Below are 13,206 nucleotides of genomic sequence, written 5' to 3'. Positions count from 1 at the left end.
TATTCTTGTATTATGTATTGTATTTTTGGGCAAAAACTGTACTGATCAAACAAAAATATTACAATCTGGTATAGTACAAGAAATATTTTTGTGTTTGTCCCTTTGAATCATTTCAGACGAAAGCTGTGTGCTAACAATCGGATTATCATATGATCGATGAGCGGTATTTTTCGTATGATTTTCTGATCAAGTGTACTAGGCTTTAGTAACCTACGTGGACGTGGCAATAGAGGTCGCAATGGCGACCATGCCCATGATCCAGCAGCAGCCTTTACTAGACCCGGTCAGTTTTATTTTCCTGCAGCAACTGAAAGCCCGCTTCTCCTCCTTGGAAAGAACTCTTTCGTGTATTTATAACATCCCTTGGAAGCAGAATATTATAGGCTGGACCAACACACAATTATGTGGGCTGCCTAAATAGTATTTTGTTATTCTAAAGAATTTTGAAACATGGTGTACTCATAAATATAATCTCTCTTTGTCGCAGTCAAGAAGGGCTTAGTTGGGAACTATTGCCCCCACCCCAACCTTGCACTTATGTTCTCTGATCCTACCTAAACTCCCCCCTTTTGGTATGACTTTCCACACTCCCTCTTCCTTCTGATGAGCAAACTATGCAGACATTAGATGATCCTTTGATGAGACAAAATAGTCAAACCAACAAAGATTTTTGTGCTAGTGAAAGATATGGAGAACCCATGCCATGCTACTATTAAACAACTTAATCTACTTTGACGTGATTAATATTCGTGTATCTGCATATGCCTGAACTACCTACAATTGTATTTATTTGCCTATATATACTATTCTCTAAAGGGTTCGCCAAAATGTGACAGTTGTAAATAGTTGTAAACTAAGACTGCACAAAAACCAGGCCTCAAGATCTAGTGATACTCCATACCTACTACCAATACGGCTTGTTGAATCTTCAGTAGTGTTGTCTAATAGTCATAAAAGAAGGCAGGGCTTGACAAATTTGCTTTGAATCTAGGAGCCAGCTAAAAAAAGTTAGGAGCCAGTTTTTTTTTTAGTGTAGTGTGGGTTTTCAGCGACCGGGACTTCATGTGATGCGATTTGCCACGCGACAATCACGGCAAAACCGCACCATGTTTTAGACGCTATTGAAAATAATGGCACATGAACCTGCATTTTACAAGCACAGTGATTCTGCTGCAATCCCAAAATGCCCAGGTGTGAATGGAGCTGCCCTGGTTCACATATATGTGATTCTGGATTTGTTGTGAAACTCACAGATTCGCATGACAGGCTAGATATTTTGTATTCCTGTTGAGGAGGTTCACACAGATGCGATCCACACACATTTTTGTTTTGAGTGCCATTATGAAAAGGGTCCTGTGCAAGTGTGAAGCGGGGCATTCTAGACTCGCAAGTGATAGAGTAGAGTGGCATGCAGATATAAGTGTTCACATAGGGTTACTATTGACATTGCTATTCCCAGTGAAGTCTATGGGGCGCGACTTCCCTCTGAAGCCTATGGGGCGCGACTTCCCTCTGAAGCCTATGGGGTGCGACTTCCCTCTCAAGCCTATGGGGCGCGACTTCCCTCTCAAGCCTATGGGGCGCGACTTCCCTCTCAAGCCTATGGGGCGCGACTTCCCTCTCAAGCCTATGGGGCGCGACTTCCCTCTCAAGCCTATGGGGCGCGACTTCCCTCTCAAGCCTATGGGGCGCGACTTCCCTCTCAAGCCTATGGGGCGCGACTTCCCTCTCAAGCCTATGGGGCGCGACTTCCCTCTCAAGCCTATGGGGCGCGACTTCCCTCTCAAGCCTATGGGGCGCGACTTCCCTCTCAAGCCTATGGGGCGCGACTTCCCTCTCAAGCCTATGGGGCGCGACTTCCCTCTCAAGCCTATGGGGCGCGACTTCCCTCTGAAGTCTATGGGAGGCAGTGTGTGTGAACCCAGGCGGACGGCGCAATTTCTAGTCACCATGGCAACCTGGAGCATGGGATTTGTCAAGCCCTGAAAAAAGGTATTAAAGCATTTGTAAATGTTTAATTTTTTGTTTATTTAAATAACAAGCATAGTATAGATGGAAAAACGTAAGTACAGAGGCTCAGGGGTACTCACTTTGAAATACTGGGGTCCCTTGATTGTGTGGGAGTGCTTTGGTTTCCTCCTTTGATTAAAAAAAATATGGACAAAAAAAAAAACCCAAAACACAACACAAGACTGGAAAGTGAACTGGCGTTTATCCAAAATAGTTGTGGTGTGTGTACTGTGGTAGGGAGTGCAAGAATATGCCAGCACTATGTAAATAAAGTAACATTTTGTTTGATAACACTTTGATGGAGTTTTTATTGTTTCTTCCAGCATTAGCAAATACCACCTATGTGCAGAAACAGTGTGGCAGTGTGTCTAATATGTAACCCTTCATGAGCTTTTCTTGATTTCTCAGCTTCTCTCTGTAGTGCCATTTGATTTCTATACACAACATGCATGCACTCTGGTAGAGATTTCCTTCATAATAAAAACACATGGGATAACGTACCCCCTACTGTAAACTCTACGGATATTAAAAATGGCCAAGGAATTTAGAGAGCACAGAAATGCCTAAGGCTGCAGTTCATTATGGAGATCACAGAGCACCAAGGTGAGTGCAGATTTCCCCATAGTGAACCTGTGAGGATAGAAATACATGGCCTGACACTTCTAATGTGTCTGTAAAGGGCTGTACTCACAGACTATCATCCTGGTCCTCACATCACTATCTACTGAATTACTGACAAGTATGGAAGGCAGCAGTTAGATCGGATTTTACTGGGTGCTCCCTGCTGAGTGCTGTTAATGAAAAAAAAAGCAAACAAAAAACCCAAAACAAAACACAATTGAGATGTAAAGGCAAGGTAAAAATCCCCTATACATACCCTTTCTAGCAGTCTCCTAACCAGTCCAGTGATGTCAAGGGAACTTCCTCTTCTTAGTTACAAATGGTGAAGCATGCCTGCAGAATATATGCCAGTATGGCCACTTGTAGTATCCACAAGGGGCACATGTGGCAACACATGAGCAGAGCAGGGAGACAGTTGTCATCCCCTAACAGGAAGTGCCTGAGTGGCAGAGTTAAACATATTGAAAATTACATTAACATGTTAAATTATACCAAAACCCAAGAACAATAATGTTATATATTGCAGATTACAATTCCTTAGATGTGGTGGCTGCATTAGTTTTCTTTTTTCCAGGCTAAGTGCATTTTCTGCAAGTACAGAAAAATACTTGTTCATCCTGATAGAAATGCAGTATGTTTGTAACTTCCAGTTTCCTGAACTGACATCTCAAGCAAAGTTATTAGCTCCTGCCCCTGTTACCTACAAAATGCCTCCTTTAGGTTATGCAGATGGAAAAGGGGAGGCATTTGTAGCCCAAATCAGAAGCCTGAGGTAACAAAAGTGCTCTTCCAAAGATATAGTACAGCGAGTGAATCATTTCACCCTGATACAGGAAGTGTGCTACTGGCAGGTGAAAATAAAGGAGAAAAAAATGAAAAAAGAAAACTAATGCAGCCACAACTTCTAAAGACAGATAAAGCTGCTATACATCTGAATTTTTGGGCTTAAGTATACTTTAAAATAGGGCTGGACAAATCTCAGGAGACAGATAGCCAATGCTCCTTGAAGCTCATCTCTGAGGAAAAGCAGAATACAACCTAGAAGCGGGGCTGATCCCACACTGCAAGGGTTAAACGTTCATTTAGGTCTAGGGGACCACAACAACAGTTTTACTTACCTGATGCTCTGCCCCCCTGCAGCCGTCGCTCTCCTATACTCCGGCAGTGGACTGTTATTCAGTGGCCAGTACAGGGCTATGGCCACTGCATTGGACTTGAAGACTTCAGAGGAAACAACCAGAGTATAAGGAAGAAGAGGCTGTGGGGATCAGAGTAGCAGCCTGGAGGGAGCCCTTTGGGAATGAAGGATCAGGTAAGTAAAACTGCTAGATGTAAATAAGCATTTAACCCTTGCAGTGTGGGGGCAACCTCACTACACTGGAGCACTTTCCTTTCCATGGAGGTCAGCTTTAAAATCATTACAGTTGGTGCCTAACTAGTAAGCTTCTGTCTGAGCTGTGGAGCGCCTTGGTAGTTCATTGAATTTTCCTGTCAGTATATCTGCTTGCCCATCCATCCCGCAAGGGCAAGCAGATATACTGATAGGTTTGCAGGAGACCTGCATGGCACCAGTGATCTACTGATCACTGGTGCAATGCTTTACAGGTGCCTGCAACCAAAAATATTAAATGTACTTTTTTTTTTACCTGTAAAAAAATGTGCATTTATTTTGGTCAAAAGGTGAACTTATCCTTTAATGCTCTTTTTTTCTCTAGTCACCTGGTGCTCTGACCAATAAAGCTGACCATACACTGATCAAAATTTGCCTGGTCCAGCAGGGACTAAACACATTTCAATTAGGCTACGTTCACACTAGCCTTGTTTTCAAGCGGCAGAAAGGCGTTTGGGAAGCGTTTTTACCGCTTCCCAAATGCCTCGGACAATTCTGCCCATTGCAGCACATGGTGCTGTTCTAACGGGAGCGGTAGCGTAGCGGTGTGTCGCGGTGCGGCAAAACGGACGCCTCTGGTCGAGTCAGGAGGCGTTGAAGCCTCCTATTCTAGTCTATAGTGCCGCTCTGCAAACGGCCAGCCGGCGTTTGCGGTGCGGTTGCGTGGCATTTGCGGAGCGGTAACACCATCCAAACTTCATTATAGGCGTTTGTGGGGCATTTTTAACGCTCGGCAAACGCCTAGCAACCGCTGCTGAACCGCTCATGCGGCGTTTGCGGAGCATTTGCCGAGCGTTAAAAAATGCTCCGCAAACGCCGGACCAACGCTTGCCAAACGCTATAGGGGTGTTTGGCAAGAGTTGGTAAAACAGTCAAGTGTGAACGAGCCCTTAGTGTGTAGGCTCCCCTGCTCAAAAGAAGTCAAAGGAACATGTAACAACAAACAGCTGCAGACACTAATCAGTGTATTCTGACAGCTGCAGGTGTTGCTGTCAAAATGTACTGCCCCAGCGGAATTGGGAATAGTCCCCCAAGCAGCTTGTTTGTGTGGATGGAAGAATCTGTTTGTTTGTTTTTTCCAGCCTACCAGCTGATTGAAATAGAACTAACCACATATGGCCAGCTTTAGTCAACTTCTTTTAACAGACCAAGCTGTCCAGCAAAAGTGACAGAGGGATGAGTCAAACTATTTACCACTTTGTCATTTCACTTCCTCAAACTCATTCTTTCCAAACCTGAGCTCTTAGTATTCCCCCCAGCCCGCGCCCCCTCCCCTGACTTCTCCATCAAGATCAATAACACAGTCATCAGTCCCTCCCCTCATGCCAGGGTACTAGGTGTAATCCTAGACTCCCATCTGTCCTTTCAGTCCCAAATCCAATCACTGTCCAAATCTTGTAGACTTCACCTCCACAACATCTCCATGATACACCCATTCTTAACCCCGGAAACTACTAAGCAACTTATTCACTCCCTTGTTATCTCTCGTCTTGACTATTGTAACTCCCTCCTCATTGGCCTACCTCATCGCAGGCTATCCCCTCTTCAGTCTATCATGAATGCTGCTGCCAGACTCATCCACCTTACTAACCGTTCTGTATCTGCCACCCCTCTCTGCCAATCCCTTCACTGGCTTCCCATTGCCCAACGGATAAAATTCAAAACACTAACAATAACTTATAAAGCCATTATCACCCAAACCGTACTCTCCGCTCCTCGCAAGACCTCCTGCTCTCTATCTCCCTTGTCTCCTCCTCCCATGCTCGTCTCCAGGACTTTTCCAGAGCTTCCCCCATCCTCTGGAACTCTCTACCCCAATTTATCAGACTATCGCCTACTCTGCTCACTTTTAGGCGATCTCTGAAAACCTCTCTCTGCAAGGAAGCCTATCCTGCCCTCAGCTAATAATGGAAACTTCTACTCCTCCAACCAGTCCATCCCCCACAGTTACTACCTTTTGTACCACTAGCCCCTCCCTCTTAGATTGTAAGCTCCAAGGAGCAGGGCCCTCCTAACCCTCTTGTACTGAACTGTATTGTTGCTGTATTGTCTCCTATTATATTTTAAATCGCTGAGCAAACCGTTGGCGCTATATAAATCCTGTATAATAATAATAACTTACAGGGGTGCTTATGCCTTGTACACACGATGAGAATATTGAACGAATGATCGTCTGGTTTTTTTTGCACGCTAGTCTCATATCAAAAATGGAGAGGTTACTAAAATTATGAAAATTCTTGTACAACAGAATACAACTTCGGAAGTAATGTAATGTATTGTAATGTTTTCTCTCGTTTCTGAGCATGCGTGGTCTTTTTTTCAGACAACTACTGTACTGATTAAACAAAAATTGCTTATTCTGGTATTGTCCGAGAAAATTTTTTGTGTTTCTTCTTTTCAGCTGTGTTGTGATCGGCTCTGGAAAGCTGTGTACTAACAATCAGATTACAGGACGATCGCACCGAAAGTGGCATTTTTCATCTGATTTTCTGATCGTGTGTACGAAGTATTACAATAGCCAGCTTTTATTTCTACAACACCTTTGTCCCAAAAGGAACAAAACTGTGGCTGTAACAGTTTAGAGAAGAACCTCAACCTTTTTTAAAAAAAAATAAAAGTTAAGACAAATACTGTAGCTGCTGATCTTTATAAATGAGGTACTTACCAGTCCCTGGTGTCCAGCGCTGTCTTCCCACCTTCTTACTGCTGCGGGTCCCTGGCAATGCCATCTTGGATTTGGGAGCTGCTTATGACTTTCTGAGAATCACAGCCACCTCCTGATTGTGTGGTGCTGTGGGACTAATCCTGCAGCTTTGTGTCACATGTGCCAAGAGGTCGTGGGCAGAGGGCAGTTTGAGCAGACATCATTCTAGCCTAGAATTGAGGAAGTGGGAACCTGTCTAAAATAGGGACCTGTCCCCTATGTAAAATTAAAAAAAAAAATGTTAGGGTTATGGGTATGGGTGGGGGTGTCGCTAGCAGCATTTTTCAGAAAGTCAGAAAGTCAAGTTTAGGTTCCATGCGCACTAAAGATTTTTCTTATTTTTAAGGCTTAGTCTTTTTTAAGAAAAAAAAAAAAAAACAAGTCTATACTTACATGCTTTGTGTAGTGGCTTTGCACAGAGCATCCTGGATCCTCCTCTTCTCTGGTCCCCCGCAAGCACTCCAGGCCCCTCCCTCCTGTTAGGTGCCTCCACAGCAAGCAGCTTGCTATGGGGGCACCCGCTGCTCAGTGTGTCCATTCACACATGAAGCCGCAGCCCATCCCCGTCCCCTCTCTTTTCTCACTGGCTCTGATTGACAACAGTGGGAGCCAATGGCTCTCGCTTCTGTCTCAACCAATGAGAAGAGAGAGTCCCGGGATAGCCGAGACTCCAGTACACATCGCTGGATCATGAGGGGGCTTAGGTGAGTATTAGGAGGAGCAGCATACAGAAGGTTTTTTACCTTCATGCATAGAATGCATGAAGGTAAAAAACCTTTTGCCTTTAGAACCACTTTAAGCTAAAAAAAAATGCTGGATAAAAAAAAACATTGGTAATAGTGTTTTAGGAGCATTGTTGTTTTATTAGCGTTTTTACAGTACACGTAGAAGAAAAGGAGAAAAAGCTATTAGTAGCATTTAGCTTTTTTTCTGCTGGAAAAATGTTCCAAAAACACACTACAAAAATAACTATTTTTCTGCTTCTAGACGTTGAAGCTAAAAAAATTTGAATAGCTTAAAGTAGTGTGAAGGGATGGACGCTGTTCAACCGACCCCAGGAGTCCAATGTTGAGGAATGGCCTCGGCCGTTGTACTGGCCATGCCCTCTGACACGTTTCACCCCGCCCACTGGAGGCTTGCTAACAGAGGCCAAAATTATTTTGCATGGACACATAGGAGAACACTATTTAGCTTCTAGGAGCAGAACAAAAATGCTAATAACAGCTTCTAGGAGCTTAAAAAACTGCTAGTGTGCATAGAGCCTTTAGATGTTGGCTGCTAGTACATTTAACACCAGGACCAGATGTAGGGGTGCTGTGGGGGGCTGATGCTTTGATCATACCCAACCCCCCGTGGCACAAGGGAAGGCGGATACCGGAATGAGGCACTGAAGCCCAACCCAACCACCGTGATGCACATAACCACAAGGATAAAATTAAAGTGTGTTGATACTTTACACCCCCAGATCAGACCCCAACACTCCCCTCCCCCAAGAACTGACAATGCTGCTGTCCAAAGGTGTCTCCATTGCTCCTCCATCCAGAATGGAGCCCCCTAAAGCTTGGTTCACATCTGTGTGGGTGGTGCCGCTGCGCAAAACGCACAAATACCTGCAGCTGCACCACCCACACAGAGGAATGCAGGACCCGCAAGAATATGACATTAATTCTACTGGCATGCCGCCTACACTGGAAATCGCAACCATATTGGGAACCTCGTTTCCCGTGCGGGCTGCGATTTCCCAAATAGTGCAGGGACTTCTTCCCTGCATGTCCCGGGACACCTAAGTCCATTCAAATGAATGGGCTCTCGTGCCTGCACAAATTGCGGCCCACACATACGTGAACCAGGTGATTAGATAGGGAGTAAGTTACTGGAGGGATCGCCAGGTGATTAGATAGGGTGTGAGTTACTGGAGGGATCGCCAGGTGATTAGATAGGGCGTGAGTTACTGGAGGGATCGCCAGGTGATTAGATATGGAGTGAGTTACTGGAGGGATCGCCAGGTGATTAGATATGGAGTGAGTTACTGGAGGGATCGCCAGGTGATTAGATAGGGAGTGAGTTAATGGAGGGATCGCCAGGTGATTAGATATGGAGTCATTGGAGGGATCGCCAGGCGATTAGATATGGAGTGAGCTACTAGAGGGATCGCCAGGTGATTAGATAGGGAGTGAGTTACTGGAGGGATCACCAGGTGATTAGATATGGAGTGAGTTACTGGAGAGATCGCCAGGTGATTAGATATGGAGTCATTGGAGGGATCGTCAGGTGATTAGATAGGGAGTGAGTTACTGGAGGGATCGCCAGGTGATTAGATAGGGAGTGAGTTACTGGAGGGATCGCCAGGTGATTAGATAGGGAGTGAGTTACTGGAGGGATCGCCAGGTGATTAGATAGGGAGTGAGTTACTGGAGGGATCGCCAGGTGATTAGATAGGGAGTGAGTTACTGGAGGGATCGCCAGGTGATTAGATAGTGAGTGAGTCACTGGAGGGATTGCCAGGTGATTAGATAGGGCGTGAGTTACTAGAGGGATTGCCAGGTGATTTGATAGGGAGTGAGTTATTGGAAGGATCGGCAGATGATTAGATAGGGCGCGAGTTACTGGAGAGATCGCCAGGTGATTAGATAGGGAGTGAGTTATTGGTAGGATTGCCAGGTGATTAGATAGGGAGTTACTGGAGGGATCGCCAGGTGATTAGATAGGGCATGATTTACTGGAGGGATCACCAGGTGATGAGATATGGAGTGAGTTACTGGAGAGATCGCCAGGTGATTAGATATGGAGTCATTGGAGGGATCGCCAGGCGATTAGATATGGAGTGAGCTACTGGAGGGATTGCCAGGCGATTAGATAGGGAGTGAGTTACTGGAGGGATCACCAGGTGATTAGATATGGAGTGAGTTACTGGAGGGATCACCAGGTGATTAGATAGGGAGTGAGTTACTGGAGGGATCGCCAGGTGATTAGATAGGGAGTGAGTTACTGGAGGGATCGCCAGGTGATTAGATAGTGAGTGAGTCACTGGAGGGATTGCCAGGTGATTAGATAGGGCGTGAGTTACTAGAGGGATTGCCAGGTGATTTGATAGGGAGTGAGTTATTGGAAGGATCGGCAGATGATTAGATAGGGCGTGAGTTACTGGAGAGATCGCCAGGTGATTAGATAGGGAGTGAGTTATTGGTAGGATTGCCAGGTGATTAGATAGGGAGTTACTGGAGGGATCGCCAGGTGATTAGATAGGGAGTTACTGGAGGGATCGCCAGGTGATTAGATAGGGAGTTACTGGAGGGATCGCCAGGTGATTAGATAGGGCATGATTTACTGGAGGGATCACCAGGTGATGAGATATGGAGTGAGTTACTGGAGAGATCGCCAGGTGATTAGATATGGAGTCATTGGAGGGATCGCCAGGCGATTAGATATGGAGTGAGCTACTGGAGGGATTGCCAGGTGATTAGATAGGGAGTGAGTTACTGGAGGGATCACCAGGTGATTAGATATGGAGTGAGTTACTGGAGGGATCACCAGGTGATTAGATATGGAGTGAGTTACTGGAGGGATCACCAGGTGATTAGATATGGAGTGAGTTACTGGAGAGATTGCCAGGTGATTAGATATGGAGTCATTGGAGGGATCGCCAGGTGATTAGATAGGGAGTGAGTTACTGGAGGGATCACCAGGTGATTAGATATGGAGTGAGTTACTGGAGAGATTGCCAGGTGATTAGATATGGAGTCATTGGAGGGATCGCCAGGTGATTAGATAGGGAGTGAGTTACTGGAAGGATCACCAGGTGATTAGATATGGAGTGAGTTACTGGAGGGATCACCAGGTGATTAGATATGGAGTGAGTTACTGGAGGGATCACCAGGTGATTAGATATGGAGTGAGTTACTGGAGGGATCACCAGGTGATTAGATATGGAGTGAGTTACTGGAGGGATCACCAGGTGATTAGATATGGAGTGAGTTACTGGAGAGATTGCCAGGTGATTAGATATGGAGTCATTGGAGGGATCGCCAGGTGATTAGATAGGGAGTGAGTTACTGGAGGGATCACCAGGTGAAAATAAAGGAAAAAAGACCTAAAAAGAAAACTAAAGCAGCCACCACATCCAATATTGGTAACCTGCAATATATTTCATTGTGGGGTTTTTAGACTGTGGCTTCAATAAATGATATTGGGGTGCCTGTAGGACCCGTAGTTGAATCTCCAGTCAGCCCTAGGTGAATGCTTTGGCCCCTCTATGGCCAGCAGCGCCGTCCTCCCACTTGTATGAACTTCTTGGAGGAGGTGATGAGCGTACATATGACACAATAGGACTTACACATCCTTAGCCGGCAGGTTCTTCCCCTCCACCAGCCTGAAATAGAGCGCGGTGTTCCTGGCCATGGTGCTCGGTGTGCTCAGCGGGCTGTACACATGACTGGCAGTCCGGGGCTCTCCGTCATAGTTCTATGCGGTGTGTGTCTTCCTATAGAACATAGCCCGGGCAGGGCTCCGCGCCATCGCTCCCTCTCCCGCTCTCTCTCCCTCACACTATCCACAGGTAGTCAGCGGCGGAGATGTGAGCAGGGACGGCTGTGTGCTGCCTCTGCCTCCGAAGTGTGGTGACTACGAGAACTGCATGAGGGAGGAGGGAAGGCTCGACCCCCTGCAGGTAGTCTTGTGTGAGGAGGACGAGCCGCTGGTTACCTGTGTACAGCTCCGCACGACTCTGCTGCCAGACAAGCGCCCTGCTGATCCAATGGCACGGGGCTGGATGCTGGCCTTCCTTCCATTCATCCGGGGCTGGAGGAGAGCTAACCCTTCTAGGTCTAGTCAGAGACCTCTGTCAGGGGGAAGACCTGGGAGGGAGATTCCCTCCTCAATGCTATTTCTTTTATCAGACAAATGTGTAGGGGTACACAAGTTCCCCCCAAACATTACACTGGAGGGCCTTCACAGGTCTGCACCAGGGGCGGACTGACCATTTCGGAACTCGGGCACTGCCGGAGGGCCCGGGGGCAGTAGGGGGCCCCATGGGATGCCCCTGGTACCTTTCATAGGCTTTTTTGGGTATGGTTTGAGTGCGGGCGAGGACACAGGGGCCCCATGATCCCCTATTGCCCAGGGGCCCCATGAGTTGTCAGTCCACCCCTGGTCTACACACCCCACAACATTCTGACGCAGGAAAGAGGAACTGCTATTGGGACCCGTTCACACCAGAATCGGACAGCAGCGTGCTGTGCTCCTGTGCGATCCAACCCGTATGCAAAACACACTGCAGTGGTTGTCAATAAAATGCTGACGACACCCCAGGCGTAGGATCGCATTGTACCTCTCCAGCAACAATAGATCCCCCCACCAGCAACAATAGATTTCCCAACACCGGATCACATTGTAATTTTGTACCATGTGATCCTGTTACAGAGTGTTTTAAAAAGTAGTGCCGTGCGATTTCAGCCCATTCAAAAAGAAAGGGCTTGCAATTGCACTGCAGCGAGCTACATGCGAATCGCACAGGATTGTGCTGTTCCTGAATCGTGGGGTGAGCCGGCCCTTAGCACATAATATTTAGGCCCCATTCACACTCGTGATTTTGTGTGGGTGATTTTTAAGCAGTTCCACGTATTGCGCATAGGGCAACCTATTTACTTCAATAGGTTGCTCTATGTGTGTTTATTGCCCGAACAGGGGCGCAATCTGGGGGGGTGCTGGGGTGTTGGTCTCGCACCCCCAGGACCAGTAGCATCAGACACTGAAGCCCAGCCTAACCGCCGCAGTGCACATAGCCACAAGGATAAAATGGAAGTGTGCTGATACGTTTCACCCCCGGATCAGACAGGCTAGATCAGGGGTGGGCAAACTTTTTGACTTGAGGGCCGCAATGGGTTCATATATTGGACCCGGGGGCCGGACCAAGAGTAGATGAATGATGTGTATGTGTGAATTAATATAAATTAAAATTTGTAACATTAAATGTTTAGATTAATTTAAGGTAGAAAAGCATAAAAAGAGTTATTTTACAAAACTTTTATGCCCCCCACTATCTGCTGGCCGGCCCAGCCACTACCATGCCATCCATAGTAAGTATAGTAATATTCCCCCATAGTAAGCATAGTAATTCATCCCCCCTATAGTAATTCATCCCCCCTATAGTAATTCATCCCCCCTATAGTAATTCATTCCCCATATTCATCCCTCATATAGTATTTCATCCCCCATAGTAATTCATCCCCCATATAGTAATTCATCCCCCATATAGTAATTCATCCCCCATATAGTAATTCATCCCCCATAGTAATTCATCCCCCCTATAGTAATTCATCCCCCCTATAGTAATTCATTCCCCATATTCATCCCTCATATAGTATTTCATCCCCCATAGTAATTCATCCCCCATATAGTAATTCATCCCCCATATAGTAATTCATCCCCCATATAGTAATTCATTCCCCATATTCATCCCTCATATAGTATTTCATCCCCCATA

General features: G+C 46.2%; 1 protein-coding gene across 2 annotated transcripts in view; it reads right to left on the bottom strand.

Moving 5' to 3' along the window:
- Positions 1–11,354, bottom strand: part of RASAL1 (RAS protein activator like 1) — a 126,620-nt gene extending 115,266 nt beyond the window's left edge. For both annotated transcript variants that reach the window (XM_089655420.1, XM_089655421.1), the window contains exon 1: positions 11,059–11,354. In XM_089655420.1, the coding sequence (XP_089511546.1) occupies positions 11,059–11,123 (65 nt within the window). In that variant the 5' untranslated portion in view covers positions 11,124–11,354. The remainder of the gene's footprint in view (positions 1–11,058) is intronic.
- Positions 11,355–13,206: the final 1,852 nt, after the last annotated feature.

Source organism: Staurois parvus, unplaced genomic scaffold (genome assembly GCF_062004578.1).
Source record: "Staurois parvus isolate SC_StPar_1 unplaced genomic scaffold, SC_StPar_1.0 ptg000840l, whole genome shotgun sequence".
Lineage (NCBI taxonomy): Eukaryota > Metazoa > Chordata > Amphibia > Anura > Ranidae > Staurois > Staurois parvus.
Note: the sequence above shows the minus strand (reverse complement) of the source record. Positions and strands in the feature narration are given on the sequence as shown.